The sequence below is a fragment of the Bos grunniens genome, chromosome 17, assembly GCF_055505025.1.
Source record: "Bos grunniens cultivar Pamir isolate PY7600 chromosome 17, Bosgru_T2T1.0, whole genome shotgun sequence".
In the NCBI taxonomy this organism is placed as follows: domain Eukaryota; kingdom Metazoa; phylum Chordata; class Mammalia; order Artiodactyla; family Bovidae; genus Bos; species Bos grunniens.
In genome coordinates, this window is record NC_141181.1 from 14,852,368 (window position 1) to 14,869,466 (window position 17,099).

General features: G+C 45.1%; 1 protein-coding gene and 1 pseudogene across 4 annotated transcripts in view; one reads left to right on the forward strand and one right to left on the reverse strand.

Annotated features, from left to right (window-relative positions):
• Positions 1–2,404: 2,404 nt before the first annotated feature.
• LOC147355051 (COX assembly mitochondrial protein homolog pseudogene) lies at positions 2,405–3,448 on the reverse strand (annotated as a pseudogene).
• Positions 3,449–7,143: 3,695 nt separating this feature from the next.
• The window catches only part of LOC147355052 (uncharacterized), a 73,669-nt gene continuing 63,713 nt past the window's right edge, over positions 7,144–17,099 (forward strand). The window contains exons 1-2 of one of the 4 annotated variants that reach the window (XM_086346593.1): positions 7,144–7,303; positions 8,562–8,684. In XM_086346593.1, coding sequence (XP_086202719.1) covers positions 7,266–7,303; positions 8,562–8,684 — 161 coding nt within the window. In that variant the 5' untranslated portion in view covers positions 7,144–7,265. Of the gene's footprint in view, positions 7,304–8,557; positions 8,685–9,952; positions 10,082–17,099 lie in introns of those variants that run through there. The other 3 variants (XR_015144180.1, XR_015144179.1, XR_015144178.1) reach the window with 3 other exon arrangements.

Genomic DNA, 17,099 nt, shown 5'->3' on the forward strand with positions numbered 1-17,099 from the left:
GGTACCTTTGTGAACATCTCTTATTATTGGAGAAGAACTGAAGGTACTTTGAAAGAACTGAGGATCGTATAGGGTGGCCCTGGGGAAACTGAAGCAACTTGACATGGTCTTGGGGCCCCTTGGCTTCTCTTCCAGCCGCTATCACTTGGGGAACACCCCTTTTTTCATAGGTTAAAGCACACTGCGGTGGGGGGTTTGGGCATTTTGTCACTCAGTAAGAAAGTGGCAGAGTTTGTTGTAGAGGCTTTTTAAAAAGTCTTGTTTTATATTGGAACTTAGTTGATTAACAGTGTTGTGTCTCAGGTATCAGTTCAGTTCAGTTGCTCAGTCGTGTCCGATTCTTTGTGACCCCATGAACCACAGCACACCAGCCCTCCCCGTCCATCACCAACTCCCGGAGTCCACCCAAACCCATGTCCATTGAGTCGATGATGCCATCCAACCATCTCATCCTCTGTCATCCCCTTCTCCTCCTGCCCCCAGTCTTTCCCAGAATCAGTGTCTTTTCAAATGAGTCAGTTCTTCACATCAGGTGGCCAAAGTATTAGAGTTTCAGCTTCAACGTCAGTCCTTCCAGTGAACACCCAGGACTGATCTGCTTTAGGATGGACTGGTTGGATCTCTTTGCAGTCCAAGGGACTCTCAAGAGTCTTCTCCAACACCACAGTTCAAAAGCATCAATTCATTTCAGGTATACAGCAGAGTGATTCAGTTATCCATATACATGTATCTGTTCTTCTTTAAATTCTTTTCCATTTAGATTCTTATAGAATCTCGAGCAGAGTTCCCTGTGCTGTACAGTAGGTCCATGATACTGTACAGGCTTTTGTTGCCAGGTAACAAAGGCAGGGGGCACATGGGAAGAGGGGTTCATGTTGAGGTTGGGAAATTCAGTCCTGATCCAGATGTGTGTTGTGGGGTGAGGATGCGGGGTTGCCAGAGAGGCACACCTGTGGACTAGCTAAAAAGAAAATGATTTCTCCTCGATTTATCTGGAAGCCGCCCCTGAGGATGACTGGTTGGAGAAAGATTCTTCCTCTAGTCTGAGAGCATCGACCCTGTCATGTGGGTCTCCCAGCTCTGCCTCCTGAGCCTCTAGTTGACCTTCTCCCTGGGAAAACTAGCAAGTTGCAGTTCTACCAAAATCTGGACTAATTAGAGAAGCTGAAGAAGAAGAAACAGATACCATCCAATTCTCTACTTCCAAGCTAAATCTTAGAACATGGAAATCAAAGTGAAAAAGTGAAAGTCACTCAGTCGTGTCCCACTTTTTGTGACTTCATGGACTATATAGTCCATGGAATTCTCTAGGCCAGAATACTGGAGTGGGTACCCTTTCCCTTTGTATCATTTAAGAGCATTTCTCTGGGTTTGAGTCCAGGGATGGAACCCAGGTCTCCTGCATTGCAGGCAGATTCTTTACCAGCTGAGCCACAAGAGAAGCCCAAGAACACTGGCATGGGTAGCCTATCTCTTCTGCAGCAGATCTTCCCGACCCAGGACTTAAACTGGGGTCTCCTGCATTGCAGGCAGATTCTTTACCCACTGAGCTATAAGGGAAGCCCAATGACCCTAGCATCTATACCTTAACAAAGAGGGGGACTGGAAGAGAGTTACTTGGCTGGAGCCAAGGTTGGCAAAGCTCACAGGATGGTGGGGTAGGGGTGAAGGAAGAGAAGGGTGGTAGGGTTGGAACACACTACACAGAAATGTCCAGGATAGAAGCAGGGAAGCCACGGGTGAGCCTTTCCTTAACCTCACATCACTCCTGGACAGGGGCCAAAGTCTGCTGGAAGCCTCACACTGACCTCCTCCTGGTCAGCAGGTCAGGCCATTTGGGAGCACTAGCCCTCTGTGTACAGAAGGCTTGGCCCCTGACCCCTGATGGGCAGTGGTATTTGTGGGAAGAGCAGCCACAGCAGCAGGACTTGGATGAGGCTGCCTGGCGGGGGAATCTGTCTGCGTTGTAACCCGATCTCCTAAATTGGCTCAGTGGTAAAGAATTTGCCTGCCAATGCAGGAGACCTGGGTTCCATCCCTGGGTTGGGAAGATACCCTGGAGGAGGGAATGGCCACCCCCTCCAGTATTCTTGCCTGGAGAATCCCATGGACAGAGGAGCCTGATGGAGCCCAGTCTATGGGATCTTGATCAGACAAGACTTAGCAATAAGTCATATCATAAATGACAAGTTACTCAGTAGAATTAAAATGTCCCAAGGGTAATCAGGCACTGTTAAAAAGTTGAACAAAGAGACTCTTTCCTGATTACTGCCTAAGCCAACCTTTTTTTTTTTTTAATCTTTATTTTGGATTATTTCCATAATTAGGGGTAAAGCAAACACATTTCCTTGGGTCCATTATTTTACGTGATTATGATTTCCATGAACATTGGAAATCCTGAGTATCATTTGAATATTTGCCTGCATGCTTGTGGGAAGCTTGTGGGAAGCCTTTTCTTGGTAGTAAGTCCAGTTTTCTAAATTCTTCCCTTTCCTTGAGGTATTCCATTTTGCATTCCTCATAAGTGGCTGGATCATTATAGTAAGCGGTTAGACATTCTTGCAATGCAGAATTTTCTTTCTGGCATTTTACTGCCATAAGGATTCCAAAGACCTTGCAACATTTAGTGAAATATTAAACTTGTTCAGAACATCTCTCAGGCCTTTCCCCTTATTATTTTAGGGATCAAAACATCTTTCTCAACATGTCTGAGATGCTGTTCTGTGGGGCTGAGCCCAGACTGGGGTTAAAAAATTAGGTCGGTCTATATACCATTGCTTAGAGGCGACTAGAAAGCCACAGGATACTAGAGTCTGTTGCTGGAGCTCCCCTCTGTGAAAAAGTCACAAATGAACTGTAATTGTTTTGGACTAGGCATAAAGCCATGATGTAGCGCTTGACCTGCAAGGCCACAATGCAAGTACGTGTGGGAGATGAGCAAACAGTCCCAGTTATTGAAATTCTAGCCTCCTGGCACTTCTTGTTCTGCATGGAGAGCACCAGCCTCTTGCCCACTCTTACTTCTCTAGATGAGCATTCTCACCTCTATTCAGGATCACAGATAACTACAGGGAAAGTGTAAGAATGATCAGCTAAATTTCATACTCAAAGCAAGGCTGGGAAGAGCCCTGGAAGATGGGAAGTATTTAAAAAGGATCCTTCTTTAGGATGGTGCTGGTGAACCTATCTGCAGGGCAGCAGTGGAGATGCAGACATAGAAAACAGACTTGTGGACACAGTGGGGGAGGAAGAGAGTGGGATGAACTGAGAGAGCAGCATGGAGACATATGCATTATCGTATGTGAAATGGATAGCCAGGGGGGATTTTCTGTATGATGCAGGGAGCCTGAACCCTGTGGTCTGAGACAACTAGAAGGGTGGGATGCACTGGGAGGTGGGAGAGAGGTTCCCGGGGAAGGGGACGTGTGTGTACGTGCGGCTGATTCATGTTGACGTATGGCAGAAACCAACACGACGTTGTAAAGCAATTATCCTCCAATGAAAACAGAAGAAAAAAAAAGCCTAAAAATTAAAGGATCCTCTTTTCTAAGGGAGAAATTAGAGAATATTCCAGGTTTATGTCTCATCTTTACCCTTCCTCAGTTTTCTTCTCACTTTCATTCAGTATCATACCAGCTGAATAGCTTCTGTGCTCAAGACATTGTGCCAAGCATCACTAAAGATGCAAGGATGGGTGAGCCTGGATCCCTGTCTGGTGGGAGTTCTAGGAGGGGGCCAGTGTCAGTTATGGGACACAAATAACTGTGAGAGAAGGCCCATTTGGTAAATCCAAAGATAGTGCTTGAGTGGCTCAAACAGGGAGAAATGTGTCCCCCTTGAGAAGGGTCAGGAAAGACATCTTGAAGAAAGTAACATTTGCAATGGGCCCTGAGAAATGAGTAACATTTAATTAGTGGGAGGAAAATTAAGGGTTGGATGAGTGTATCTGGAGGAGGAAACTGTCGAGCAAAGGCCCAAGGACAGAGGGCCTGGTAAGGACTGAGAGGTAGGTAGGTAAGGAGCATGGTGTGTGTGTGTGTGTGTGTGCGTGTGCGTGTGTGTGTGTGTGCATGCACACGCATGTGCTAAAAAATGTATGACATGTACAGAAGAGGCCTGGGAACAATACTGTGCTCTTCTGATATCACTAACATAGTACTGACGCTCCAATACTTTGGCCATCTGATACTAAAAGTCAACTCATTAGAAAAGACCCTGCGGCTGTGAAAGATTGAGGGCAGAGGAGAAGGGGGTGATAGAGGATGAGATGGTTGGATGGCATCACCAACTCAATGAACTTGAGTTTGAGCAAGCTCTAGGAGATAATGAAGGGCAGGGAAGCCTAGTGTGCTCACAAAGAGTCAGACACGACTTAGCGACTGAACAACAACAACATATCACATCCCTAGAGCAGATGTCCCCCAGAGCCAGTGATTGAACAGAATATATATTAGGTGTTAAGGGGCAAACGGCAGAGTTTTCTATGTTTCCTATGTTCGACCAATGTATATCTATGTATCCTTTTCCCACTATTTATATTTCTCCCTCCTTTTATTTCCAGCTATTATAGGAAGCAAATTTGGCCTTCCACATCAGTAAAGGCATCTTATCCATTCTGCTTCAGAAGATATAGCTTTGAATTTTTAAATACCCAGGCAATTTTCCCTTAATAATAAGTGAAAGAAAACCTGGTGTAACTTTGGCTTCACAAGTAAACACTCAGTTTAACATTTCAGTTTCTCAGAATTCCTCTGGCTGTCTAGCTGTGTGTGCTCTGATGCTAATAAGCAAGACAGGTCTTACCAGCTATTCAACAAACCCAAGCAAGTAACATGTCTGAACAGAACATATTTTGACTACTTTGCATAAAAAATTAAAAGTTTGGTGACCTAATATTTTGGTTACATAAATATTGATATTTAGTGAAATATTTGGGGGCAGAAACAACACCATTCAACTCTTCTAGAATTTGAGGACGTCTCATGGCTACCCTGACTCCAGAGGGTTTTCTTGGCATGATGCCATTCCTCGGTAGAAGAGTATTCATGAAAAGATTCAATCTGTTTATTCAGGAGAAAACGACAGCAGCGGGAAGGTTCACCGAGTAAAAACCTGGTCACGTTGACCAGATTTGACAAACTTTCATATGGTAGATGTCTGGGTACGCGGTCCCCTAACTGCTTGGGGAATGTGAAAAGTGGGTGAGTAGGGAAGGAGAACATCTCCCAGCTCATAAAATTCCCCATGTAACATTAGAAATTCACCGAAAGCTCTAAAATACAGATCTCTCTTGGAAGAGTTGACCGCATTTTTCATTCAAGCGGTACAAATTACTCAGATGCATTGTACTCTCATTTCACAGGTTGAGCCAGGGTATATGGAGGCACTGGAAATATTGGTAAGAGGTTGATGTTCGGAAGGGAAGGACTCATTTTTAAGATGAGATGTTTGCCTCTCTTATGTACGTATTTGGCTGAGCCTGGTTTTAGTTGCAGGATGCGAGACCTTTTCCAGTTGCAGCAGAGTTTTTAGTTGGGGCCCATGAAGTCTTGGTTGTGGCATGTGGGGTCTAGTTCCCTGACCAGGGGTTCAACCTGGGCCCCTTGCATTGGAAGCACAGTCTTAGCCACTGGACCACCAGCAAAGTCCCTAGATGATTTTGTTCTGTTTTTCTTTTAGAGGAGACACTAGTACTATTTCCTGGTCTTTATGACTGAATGTGAGACCTCATCAGAGTTCTGGAAAACTCCAGGAGCTGGAAGGGAGCTCTGATAGAGGGGATGAGGCAGGCCCTGGGTGGAAGGAGAGGGAGGCTGGGAGATAGGAAGGTTGTAAACCCAACATTACCTGCTTCAAAATATTCCTACTACTAGTAGGAATCGCTCCTTGACATTGATAAAAACCTGCTAACTGCCTGTTTTCTACTCAATGTCTGAATTGCTTTAAATAAATATTAGACCTGTTTTGAATTTTTCCTCTCCCTGTAGATAATTAGAGGGATCTCGTAGACAAGCTCATTACTTTGGAGTCAAACAGTCTCTGGTCCTTCTCCTGGTTCTCTCAGTCAGATGCTGGGCATATTACTTGACCTCTCTGAGCACCCTTTCCCCCCATGTCTAACAGAAGAGGCAATAGTCGCTGTCTTGCAGGTTTAATGTGAGAACTAAATAAGATAATATATGTTAAAAAATCTCTCCAGGATACCGTCAGTACATACTGTATTTCTTTTCCATAATGCTTCATTTCATTTTGGAATTCTGGAAGGACAGTCTCTCAGTGAAGAGCTGGCAGGGCACTGGATTATTCTTTTTTTAATGTCTTTTTTTTTTTTTTCCTGGCTGTGCCGAGGGGCATGTGGGATCTTAGTTCCCCGACCAAGGATCACACCTGTGCCCCCTGCATTGACATCTTAACCCCTGGATCACCAGGGAAATCCTTGCACTGGGTTATTCTTGATAGGGTCCTCCAGCTCTCAGCTACAGCCCACACCTCCCAGGCCCTGAAGCTGACTCATTCTCTCAGGGGACCTGGGAGCAGAAGAAGAAATGGACTTGGGTTCAGTGCCAACTAGAGCAGAGCCTTTCCAGAGCTGTCCCAAGCCCAAGGCGTTTCCCTGGAGCCGGACCAGCCCTGAATGGAAGGGGCCTGGCTTTGCTGCGTTTGGCTTGCATTCGAGTTTCCAACGAACCCTACCAATGTCCTGCCAGACATGAGATGCTGCGCCCTTTTCCCTCAAAGCTGTTTACGGTAATTAATCAAGGCATTTTGGAGCAGGAAATCTTCATGGAGAGGCTGTTTCCCATAGACATTCCAGCCTGGAACACATCTTCCAGGCTCAAAATATTTTATAAGTTCTCATCCCTACAACTTTATGAATTACCGTTCAAGCTGGAAACAGTTGATAATTTATACATGTTTCTTAATTGAATGTCATTTGAGGTGAAAAAAATCAATCATTAGCCCAGCAACCATCCACTATGTTGTAGAATTAACCCCAGCCTCTCTTAATCTGCATGGTGGAAAGTACTTTTGGAAACTATAGGTTTAAAGAGAAAAAAAACCTTGGGAGGTACCATGTGTGGGGGTGTTGATTTGTTTTTGTGCCTGATTCTCTGGGAGGGTGAAATAAAACTTCTGAAAGAATAGGTTAGGGTAATTTGCAAAATGTAGTTTGTCTGACATAGGAGACTCTGAACCTTGAGAGTGACACATCTAAGCTTAATCTGGCTCCCCCACAAAAAGGAAGAACAGTCACTGGGGCCTTCATGCTAAGGAATGGAGTTTCTGAGGGAGGGGCAGGGAGGTTAGCATTTTCTTCTTACTGCTTAAAGTCCCCTTAGGATTTCCCTGGTGGCTCAGATGGTAAAGAATCTGCCTACAATGCAGGAGACATAGGTTTGATCCCCAGGTCGGGAAGATCCACTCAAGAAGGGAATGGCAACCCTCTCTTGCCTGGAGAATCCCATGGACAGAGGCTACAGTCCATGGGCTCTTGAACTGTAGAACATGCCTGAGCGATTAATACTCTCAGAGTCCCCTTTGAGAGGCAAGGAAGACTTACTCTGCTCTTCAGATGGTCTTTTCAATTTTATTTTCCTTTTTTCCCCCTATGTGGTGTGTTTAAAGAGATGGGACTGAGTTAGTCTGTCACTGGAAGGGCCCCTTGGGCCTTTGGAAGTTCTGGGAGAAACTGAGTAGGCTCTGGGAAAGGGAGGCACAGGCCTGGTTCTCATTCTGGTGCAAAAACACACTCTTGCCTCAAATTTGTCTTGTCTTCTCCTGCTTCTGGAGATGGAGAACCCTGGGAACAAGGTTTGAGTGGGGTCTATCAGAGTGATCCTCAAAATGTGGTGTCCAGACCAGGTACCTCAGCATCCCTTAAGAGCTTGAAAGAAAGGCCAGTTCTCAGGCCTCACGCCAGATCTGCTGAATCAGAATCTCTGTGCATAGAGCCCAGGAGGGTTTCCCGTGTGGCTCTGTGGTAAAGAACCCGCCAAGGCAATGGCACCCCACTCCAGCACTCTTTCCTGGAAAACCCCATGGATGGAGGAACCTGGTAGGCTGCAGTCCATGGGGTCGCTAAGAGTCGGACACGACTGAGTGACTTCACTTTCACTTTTTCACTTTCATGCATTGGAGAAGGAAATGGCAACCCACTCCAGTGTTCTTGCCTGGAGAATCCCAGGGACAGGAGAGCCTGGTGGGCTGACGTCTATGGGGTCACACAGAGTTGGACATGACTGAAGTGACTTAGCAGCAGCAGCAGCCAACGCAGGAGATATGGGTTCGATCCCTGGGTTGGGAAGATTCCCCTGGAGAAGGAAATGGCAACCCACTCCAGTACTCTTGCCTGGGAAAGCCCATGGACAGAGGAGCCTGGAGGGCTGCAGTCAATGGGGTTGCAAGAGAGTCAGACACAGCTGAGCTACTAAACAACAACAGCAAGAGCCCAGTAACCCAGGTCGTAACAAGCCCTCAAGGTTTTCCTAGTTCATATTAAAATTGGAGACTGCTGGCCTCGGAAAGCCTATTTTCAGGCTAAGTCTTAATTATCTAACTAGGCACAGCTGGACGGGGCTTTGCCTGCCGGGTTCATGGAGAAGGACGGATCTGAAGTCAGAAGCCCTGCAGCTCACAGAGCATGTGGGCCCGAATGACTCTGTCCTGTTGGACCTGCAGCAACAGTAAGTACCTTTGAGGAATCAGGTTTTTAATCAACCTGCTTCTTGAATATTGGAGCTAATATTAGTTAATGAGCTGGTACATTGACAGGGCCTGAAAGTTACTGGATAAACAGGAGGTAGCCAACAAGGGATAAGGCTGGATAATGGAGGCAAAAGTTTTAATTATTTTTAATCGTGTTTTCAAAGAGAAGGAGTATTTCTCGTTCATTGCGTGCTGGTGTTTGTTTTATGGGGCGGGGAGGCCTACAAAGGTAAGCGAGGTTGAAGGGCCTCAGTGCTGGCACCTACCACCTATATGGCCTGAAGCAAGTTGCTTAACCTCTGAGACTTATTTTCATTGTGTATGAAATAGGTTAACACAGAGTTCGCAGCACTGGTGTAAGGTTAGAGATTCCAGGTAACCCCACTGATATGCCTGAATGAAGGAGGCTCAATAGATCACCCAGGAAGAGTGGATTTCTTTTTGGCTTTGGAGGCATCCTGTGTTTCCTTTCTTCTTAAAGATTCATCTTCCTAATTCTTTGCTTAAGCTGACATGAAAATTGCCTTCTATGGTGGGAAGGATTCCCTTGTATTGTGGAAATGCACCTTTGTGGCTGGAGTTTGCCAAGGAGATGTGCCAGCCTTTTGCAGATGACTGGGAGTTGGCTTGGAGAAGGAAATGGCACCCCACTCCAGTACTCTTGCCTGGTGGGCTGCAGTCCATGGGGTCGTGAAGAGTTGGACACAGCTGAGCGACTTCATTTTCACTTTTCACTTTCATGCATTGGAGAAGGAAGTGGCAACCCACTCCAGTACTCTTGCCTGGAAAATCCCATGGGCGGAGGAGCCTGGTAGGCTGCAATCCATGGGGTTGTGAAGAGTCGGACACAACTGACCGACTTCACTTTCACTTTTCACTTTCATGCATTGGAGAAGGAAATGGCAACCCACTCCAGTGTTCTTGCCTGGAGAATCCCAGGGATGGGGGAGCCTGGTGGGCTGCCGTCTATGGGGTCGCACAGAGTTGGACACGACTGAAGCGACTTAGCAGCAGCAGCAGGGAGCTGGCTGCTAAATGTTGGTCCATTCCAAAGTCATAAGTCATTGGAAATACTGTGCATGTGTGCTCAGTCATGTCTGATTCTTCGCGCCCCCATGGACTATAGTCCACCAGTCACCTCTGTCCATGGAATTTCCCGGGCAAGGATACTGGAGTGGGTTGCCATTTCCTCCTCCAGGGAATCTTCCTGACCCAGAGTCTGAAGCCTCATCTCCTGCATTGGCAGGAAGGATTCTTTATCACGGAGCCACCTGGGAAGCTGGAAATACTGTGTGTAGCTGTTTATGTACCAGTTCTTGTGTGCCCTCTGTGTACTTGATGGAGGGCAAGCAGAGCAACACAGAGTAACTGGGAGGTAAGTCTGTGCTCAGGCAACAAGGCAGGCCAAGCTTGGGAGGTGGGGGCAGAGAGGACTCCCTTGCCTTGATGGAGGCTAGTTCTGATAAAGCAACACCAGTGACTACTCCAGAGACACCTTGGGCAAAACACAAGGGTTGTTGCGCCTCAATTTTTTCATCTGCAAAATAGTGATACAGCCTGGGCCTTACATCACATTGCCCTGAGAATTAAATGAGATGAATTTATATAGCCAGCCCATGATAGACTACTTTCTACCAGAGTCTCTCTCAATGTACTACTGGCCTTCAGTATTTTTCATGATTTGGTGTCTCCCTATTTTCTCCCAGAAAAGCACCGTTTTCAATCTGTAAAGCGTAAAAACAGATGATTTCTATCTGATATGTCACACTATGATCTCCCAAAAAGAAAATATCTTTATTGGCTAGGGGAACTAGCTAATATTTTCTCATCTTCATACTCCAGAGCACAGCAATAGCCTGGTCTTCCTTTCTCTTTCTCCCTCCCTTTCTTTCTCTGTTTCTCTCTCTCTCTGTCTTTCGAGGCATTCTAGGTTCTGAATACAGTCATGAACGCAGGAAAGCTCCCAAGGTTTTTAGGCCCTCGTTCTGCTCCAGTGTTGAAACAGAGAAAGGGTAGGATCAGGACCTCTGCAAACATCCTCACACCTGTTTGGTTTTTTTTTTTATCCTCAGTCATTTTCTTAATTTTGTTGAGGGTATCTTTTTTTTTTTTTTTCTTAAGACATATTAAATCAAGATTTTCCTTGATGGTTGTTTTTTCAACCAGTGCCGTGTTAACTTGCTTCTTTATATTTTCTCTTCTTTCACACAAACTAGAGACTATGGTGAAATGGCAGCATGCTGCTGCTGCTGCTGCTGCTGCTAAGTCGCTTCAGTCGTGTCCGACTCAGTGCGACCCCATAGACGGCAGCCCACCAGGCTCCCCCATCCCTGGGATTCTCCAGGCAAGAACACTGGAGTGGTTGCCATTTCCTTCTCCAATGCATGAATGGTGATGAGGAAATCCCACATGCTCTCGAGTTCAGCAGGCCTGGGTTCAATTGACTCAAAAGTCTGAATGCCAGTTGTGTGATTTCAGACAAGTCTCTTAACCTCTCTGACCTTCAATTCCCTTATCTATGAAAGGAAGAAAATAAAGGACGCCTATTTCATAGGACTGTTGTCTCTGTTAAGATGGGTAAAGGACTTTGCACAAGGTGAGCAATAAACAGTATAGCTGTGATGAAATCCTAGCCCTGGAGATAACATTCCTCTGAAAGTTTTTACAATTTTTATTTATTTTTGGTTGCTAGTTCTGGGTTGCTTCCCACGGGCTTTCTCTACTTGTGAGCAGGGGCTACTCTTCGTTGTGGTGCGTGGGCTTCTCATTGTCGTGGCTTCTCTTGTTGCAGAGCACAGGCTCTAGGCACGCAGGCTTCTACGGTTGGGGCACATGGGCTCAGTAGTTGTGGCCAGTGGACTCTAGAGCACAGGCTCAGTAGCTGTGGTGCATGGGCTTAGTTGCTCCGTGGAATATGGAATCTTCCCAGACCAGGGATTGAACCCATGTCCCCTGCATTGATAGACGGATTCTTATCCACTGGGCCTCCAGGGAAGTCCCCTCTAAAAGTTGAAGAAAAGTTGAGCTCTTCACCAGGCAATCCTAAGGGAAATCAACCCTGAATATTCATGGGAAGGACTGATGTTGAAGCTCCAATACTTTGACGTGAAAGAGCTGATTCATTGGAACGACCCTGAGGCTGGGAAAGAGCTGATTCATTGGAACGACCCTGATGCTGGGAAAGAGAGAAGGCAGGAGGAGGAGATGACAGAGGACGAAACGGTTGGATGGCATCATCGACTCAATGGATATGAGTTTGAGCAAACTCCGGGAGATGGTGGATTACAGGGAAGTGTCTGGCATGCTGCAGTCCATGGGGTCGCAAAGAGTCGGACATGACTGAGTGACTGAACAACTTCACCATTACCCTTTGAGGCACTCTTCTCTTTTTATAGACAAGGAATGGAGGCCCAGAGAGGAGAAGTAATATGGTCAGAGGTGTGACTCTAGAGAAAGAAAAAACCAGGATTCAGCCCAGATTTTTTTGGACCCTAAATTTACAGCTCCTTTTACACCATCCCAGCTGCCCTCTGATGATAAAAACTTCATTCTCTTGTGGTATAATGAAACCCAAAATTGTGAATGCCAAAGACATATGCATGTGCCTCTTTAAAGCACTGATTACCTTCTGCCTCACAGGATAATTACTTATGCATATGCAATAGCTTATCTGTTAGCCTATGCAAAAAGAAAAGTCAAAGCAGAGCCTAACTGTGGGTGGTCTCGTATTCTCCATTGAATCAGCACAGGACCTTGGAGCCAGTGCGTCCTCAACATATATTCACTGAATAATATTGAGCTGAGTGATGGAGACTTACACCCAGCTTTGTGTAATAGTTACACCAACATGCCAGCCTGTTTCTCTTGCATGTCTTGCAGAGTTTGGTTTAAAAATAATTTCTTACACCTGTCTCTGGTATCAAACTGCTTGAGGTGGTTTATTGCTCAAATTAATCTGAACCTGACTTTGCTGACTCACCTGGGGAGAGCAACAAGTTCACACACCAATGTGCGTGAGGAAGAGGGAGGGGACAGGCTCTTTGTAAATTATCAAGACACAGGCACTGACATAGCAAAAGACATCTATGCAAATGATATGCTCTGTTTAAATAAGTCAATTAACAGAAGCCCATGTTGCAATCATTTCCAAGCAGTGCTTTGGCAAAAATTAATGTAGTTGAGGGGCTTATCAGATAATAACATTGAAAAGTATTTGTCTGCTCGGCTCAGTCGTCCTGCAGGCTCCTCATCCCACCCAGTCCTGTCCACAAGCAGCTCTGCTCTTAATGAAGGATTTAAGCTATCAATGATTTTGCATGTTAGGTTATAGGTTTGCTTCTGGTTCATTTCGTGCTATACAGACTTGCTCTCTTTGAGTGCGAGTTAGTTTCAGAAATGACTTAGTGACACCAGGGGGGAGAACACCAATCAGACATATGCAGCCCACTCAGGGATTCAGTGCAGCACAAGGGAAAATTGATAATGACAATTCAGTCTTAGTGGATGTACTTTCAGAACTAACCAATTTGAGGACTAAATTAGGGTCTCAGGGCAATAAGTTAGGGATTCGCGAAGTTTCCACCAAGGTGGGCACAGTGGCAGTCAGGGTCACATGCTTGGCACTCAGGAGTCATCATTTTCTTTTTGCAGTTTAGCGACTGCTTTTTTTTTTGGTGTTCCCTGGTGGCTCAGAAGGTAAAGAATCCGCCTGCAATGCAGGAGACCCAAGTTTGATCCGTGGGTCGGAAAGATCCTTTGGAGAAGGAAACGGCAACCCACTCCAGTATTTTTGCCTAGAGAATTCCACGGACAGAGGAGCCTGGTGAGCTGTAATCTATGGCGTCCCAAAAGGGTCAGACACAACTGAGCAATTAACACTCTCACTGTGGCTGGACACTGTTACTTAAATTCATTGACTGCTTTGTGCCTTGGTTTGTTCATTTGGACCAGTGGTTCTCAGCTGGGGCCGTTTTGCCCCAGCTGAGGACCGCACGGCAATGACTGAAGACAGTTATTTGGTTGTCACCAGCAGGGGAAGGACGGTCGTGCTCCTGACATCTCTTGGGTAGAGGTCAGAGAGGTTGCCAAACATCCCTTATAGCATAGGGTGGCCCCCACAATGAAGAATCATCCAGTTCAAAATGTTAGCAGTGCCAAGGAGGAGAAACCCCACTGTAGAGAAACAAGCCCCTTGAACCACAACCCCTACCCAGTGCAACATTAGGCGATTTGTAGAAGACTTTGAGATCCTTGGATCTAAGTTGCTGTGTAAGTTAAAAAAAAAAAAATCATGTTGTTACAAGTCCCCAGGCCTCAGTGACGCTTGCTGACAGGGCCTGACTCAGCTCCTTCTCACATTTTAAAGGTTATCTTCGCTCTCATTTGGGATTTGTCTTTTTTTAAAAAGCTTGTTTTTCTTCCAAAGTCCTTTAACTTTTAAAGGTTTGGCCCTGAAGAGCCTGAAAGAGAACTTTGCAAACTGGTCTTGGTTCTAGACGAAAGGAAACTTATTTTCCTGAGGCCAAGGAACCTAGTGAGGCTTCAACAATGATCCTATTACTGTCTAACCCAACAGCCAAAGAGCTAGGTTAGTAAGAGCAGACTGAGTCTTTTCATTGGCTCTTCTCTTCCCTTTGCTCCTGGAAAATTCTCTTCAGCAGCCTTGTGGGATTCACAGAGAGAATGACAAAGAAGGGAAAAAACAATTTCCAGAGTAGACGGTCACAAGAATCATCTTTATTTTTTCTGGAACCATCTAGGAAAAAAAGAAAACAGCCAGACAAGACAATTTTAAACCAAGCCTGCTTCTGATTTAAGTCATTTCCTTTCTGCTAGCCTGTCAAAATTCAGCTGCATCCTATCAGGTCAGTCTGAAAACCAGACTGGCACATGAGGTATTTTTGGTACTCCCTGGACTTTGGCAGGCTCTAGAAAATATCAAATGTGTCAGAAATCTGGGAGGCCAGGGGAATGGAGAATTGGAGTTTATTTTCATGGAAAGTTGGTTTTGTACTTACGTTACTGAGAATATTTTCCCTGTGAAAGGATGATTTGAATGAAGGCTGAAGATTAGGGGAAAAAATTAAACCACTGAAGATTAGGCAAACGAATAGAATTTCTACCTAAGAAAATTTATTTTGGCCTATAAACTTCTATTTTGTTATCCAAGGAAAAGCATTCTACCAGCTCTGTTAATAATACTTCATTATTGTTCAGTCAGTTCCTTTAGTGTATGGCAAGAGTCATAAAAAAAAAAAAAAAATGTTGTGAGCTGGAGGGCGCCAATGGAAAGCAGTGAAGGAAGATCCAAAGAGGATGCTCTGAGAGTCAGGGCAAGAGCCAGAGAAACAGATTCCCTAGCTGTGGCCATTGTGAACTAACAGCTTTGCTTGCAGGGACCTTTGATGTCCCTGGGATCGACGTTTCTCTGCTTTTCTTCATTCCACTCTTTGAAGGGGATTATAGGAATACAATTGGCTCCTGATGATGACACTGGCATTATGAATAATGCTTGGGGGCTAGACCTAGGATGCTGAGAACTGACTGTTGGTTTCTCAGAACATTTTGCACAATGTCTGGGATGCTGTGTCAGCAGAGTGACTGTCAGAAGAAATGGAGGCAGCAGAAATTCATTGGAAGAAGACATTCAAAACTAGGTATTTAAACAGAATTTTGCAATAGCATCTTCGTCTCGTTTGCGTTGTGGTGTGGTAGTGTTTACCTTGCCATAATTTTGTTATTTTTTATTCATAGAACTATATAGCTTGAAAAAAATATTCTCTCACTGCTATTAAGTGTGATCACTCTTGGCTTCATTATAATTCCTATAATCAGTCACAGGATTGGCAAAAATCCATGACTTATCAAGAAACCAGCAGTCACATCTATGTGCTTGTTTAGATTTTTCTCTTCTATGTAGACTGGAATTAAAGAAGAAAGTATGAAGCTTGATAGGTAGAATAATTAAGCAGGAATGGAATTTCTCTTGCAGGCTAGAGGTGCGAGCAGGAAGGTTTAACTCTTGTAGGAGCACAACAGGGATGTGGTTATCTCTGTGATGAGGAAAGAAAGGGTCTGCTAGCCCCAAACTCCCAATCCACTCCTTCCCTGCCCTCCCTCTGCTTTGACAACCACAAGTCTGCTCTCTCTGTTTCATCAGTTTAGTTCAGTCACTCAGTCGTGTCTGACTCTTTGCAACACAGCACACCAGGCCTCCCTGTCCATCACCAACTCCCAGAGTTTACCCAGACTCACATCCATCGAGTCAGTGATGCCATCCAGCCATCTCATCCTCTGTCATCCCCTTCTCCTTCTGCCCCCAGTCCCTCCCAGCATCAGAGTCTTTTCCAGTGAGTCAACTCTTCGCATGAGGTGGCCAAAGTACTGGAGTTTCAGCGTTAGCATCATTCCTTCCAAAGAAATCCCAGGGCTGATCTCCTTCAGAATGGACTGGTTGGATCTCCTTGCAGTCCAAGGGACTTGCAAGAGTCTTCTCCAACACCACAGTTCAAAAGCATCAATTCTTCGGCGCTCAGCCTTCTTCACAGTCCAACTCTCACATCCATACATGACCACAGGAAAAACCATAGCCTTGACTAGACGGACCTTTGTTGGCAAAGTAATGTCTCTGCTTTTGAATATGCTATCTAGGTTGGTCATAACTTTCCTTCCAAGGAGTAAGCGTCTTTTAATTTCATGGCTGCAGTAGATAAGGTCATTTGTGTCATATTTTAGATTCCACATGTAAGTGGTATCATATGGTATTTATCTTTCTCCTTCTGACTTATTTCACTTAGGATGATAATCGCTAGTTCATCCGTGTTGCTGCAAATGGCACTATTTCATTCTCTTTTATGGCTGAGTAGTATTCCTTTGTATATATGTGCCATATCTTCTCTGCTAGTTCATCTGTTGATAGACATTTAGGTTGCTTCCATGTCTTGGCTATCCTGAATAGTGCTGCTGGGAAGCTAGGGGTGTATGTATCTTTTTGAATTATCAGTTCAGTTCAGTTCAGTCGCTCAGTTGTGTCCGACTTTTTGCCACCCCATGAGCTGCAGCATGCCAGGCCTCCCTGAATTATAGGTTCATCTAAATATATACCCAGGAGTGGAATTGCTAAATCATATGGTAGCTCTGTTTTTTTTGTTGTTGTTTTTTTAAGGAAACTCCATACTGTTTTCCACAGTGGCTGCACCAATTTACATTCCCACCAACAGTGTAGGAAGTTTCCTTTTCTCCACACCTTCTCCAGCATTTGTTATTTGTAGACTTTTTATTGATGACCATTCTAACCAGTGGTAGTTTTGACGAGCATTTCTCTAATAATGATGAACCTCTTTTCATGAGCTTGTTAGCCATCTATGTCTTCATTGGAGAAATGTCTGTTTAGT